The sequence below is a fragment of the Capsicum annuum genome, chromosome 8, assembly GCF_002878395.1.
Source record: "Capsicum annuum cultivar UCD-10X-F1 chromosome 8, UCD10Xv1.1, whole genome shotgun sequence".
NCBI lineage: Eukaryota > Viridiplantae > Streptophyta > Magnoliopsida > Solanales > Solanaceae > Capsicum > Capsicum annuum.
Genome location: NC_061118.1, coordinates 113,671,422 through 113,672,924, shown reverse-complemented (window position 1 = coordinate 113,672,924; position 1,503 = coordinate 113,671,422). Strand labels below are relative to the sequence as shown.

Genomic DNA, 1,503 nt, shown 5'->3' with positions numbered 1-1,503 from the left:
ATTAAACCTATAATCTATGTGGCTATAGTAGTATGTGAACATTAAGCATTCTGCTGTCTTCACCTTTTCAGTATTCAATATGGTTGAGCTTGTATCTATTTGAGGTCTAAAAACTAATCAAAACTTAATTCAAGTTCTTTTCCTGCCAAGAGACAATCTGGAAATGTGCGTTGTCAACACGAGTGGTTCCAATACTTCCTTTGGAGGATTGGTGTACCACTTAGTTGAATGTAACCCGTGAATTAGTCGAGGTGCGTGCAAGCTGGACCGGGACATCATAGTTATAAAAAAATAAAAAGTTAGTTGGATGTGGAATTTCATGTTTCTCCTCTGCCATTATATTTCAAGTGGTATCGTTTATCTTACATGATGTTTCTTGTAGTTTGAGAAACTTTCAGAACCCTTCTTACTTGGACTCTCTGCAGGTCATCCAGCATTAATTGGACGCCACCGCCTGTTTCCAGTCACTCATAAGGCTGCTGAGAGATGGCTACAACATATGCAACATGCACTAGACAGTGTAACTGACATTGATGAAGATTCAAAAATTAAAATGAACAACTTTTTCAGGTACAAGCTAAATATCATTTGAACTTTCCTCAAGTCAGTCTCTGCTTGAGCAGATTGTAAGAATTACGTTTTGTTTGCTTTACAGGCATACTGCATACTTTCTGGTAGCTGGAGATGAGTTAAAGAATCAAAACCAGGTTGTTGCATGTAAGCATGCTGCCAATAAGCCAGCTGCAGAATAAGCTTTTACAAAAAATGATCAAAGAAATAACAGTGATTATTTCCTTATATTATCTGATCAATCAAATTTGAGAATGTATGTTCCCAACTATTGAGCCCAACATGAGAAGGAGCTACAAATCCTTACTATTTTGAGCTTAACTGACCTGTCCGTGTAACGTTCACATCCTCTTGATGCCTTTAAATGAATCTACTTCATCAGAAAAAAAAAAAAAAAAAAATTATTGAGCCCTACATGTTTATGCTTTGATTAACATTATTGCCTCATGGTGAAAGCTCGTAGATAGATACACAGCTATAGCAGGAAGAAATACGTAGATGCAAGAAGCCATTCTTTTCGAACTTATAGGCGTGTTATCTCTATAACACCCTACTATAATGGCTTCCATCCATTCAAAGTGCTTAATGTGACATAAACTGTCAAAGTACTATCAAGACCTTTCATAATTGCACTTTAAGAAAGTTTAGAATGAAAGGCCTAGTGATCATGAAGAACAATCTGATCAGCTGCCCTCTCTCTGTATAACGTCGAAGAGCAATATTATGAAGTTTACTGACTGATGAGGTACATGGGTGAACTCTAGTAGAGTAAGATTGCTCCGTAATACAAGACCGCTAGGCATAACTTGAATGATAATTGAAATATATCATCTACGGTCGCATTAATTGGGGATACAAGGCAATGCTAATAGCTCTATTTCAAAACTTACCTTAAAAAGCATAGTGGATTTCAATGAATTGAATTTGGCCCAT

The 1,503-nt window shown here is 36.6% G+C and overlaps 1 protein-coding gene across 1 annotated transcript in view; it reads left to right on the top strand.

Moving 5' to 3' along the window:
• The window catches only part of LOC107839075 (two-on-two hemoglobin-3), a 14,164-nt gene extending 13,178 nt beyond the window's left edge, over positions 1–986 (top strand). The window contains exons 3-4 of the mRNA XM_016682423.2: positions 426–570; positions 656–986. Coding sequence (XP_016537909.2) covers positions 426–570; positions 656–752 — 242 coding nt within the window. The 3' untranslated portion in view covers positions 753–986. The remainder of the gene's footprint in view (positions 1–425; positions 571–655) is intronic.
• The last annotated feature ends 517 nt before the right edge of the window (positions 987–1,503 follow it).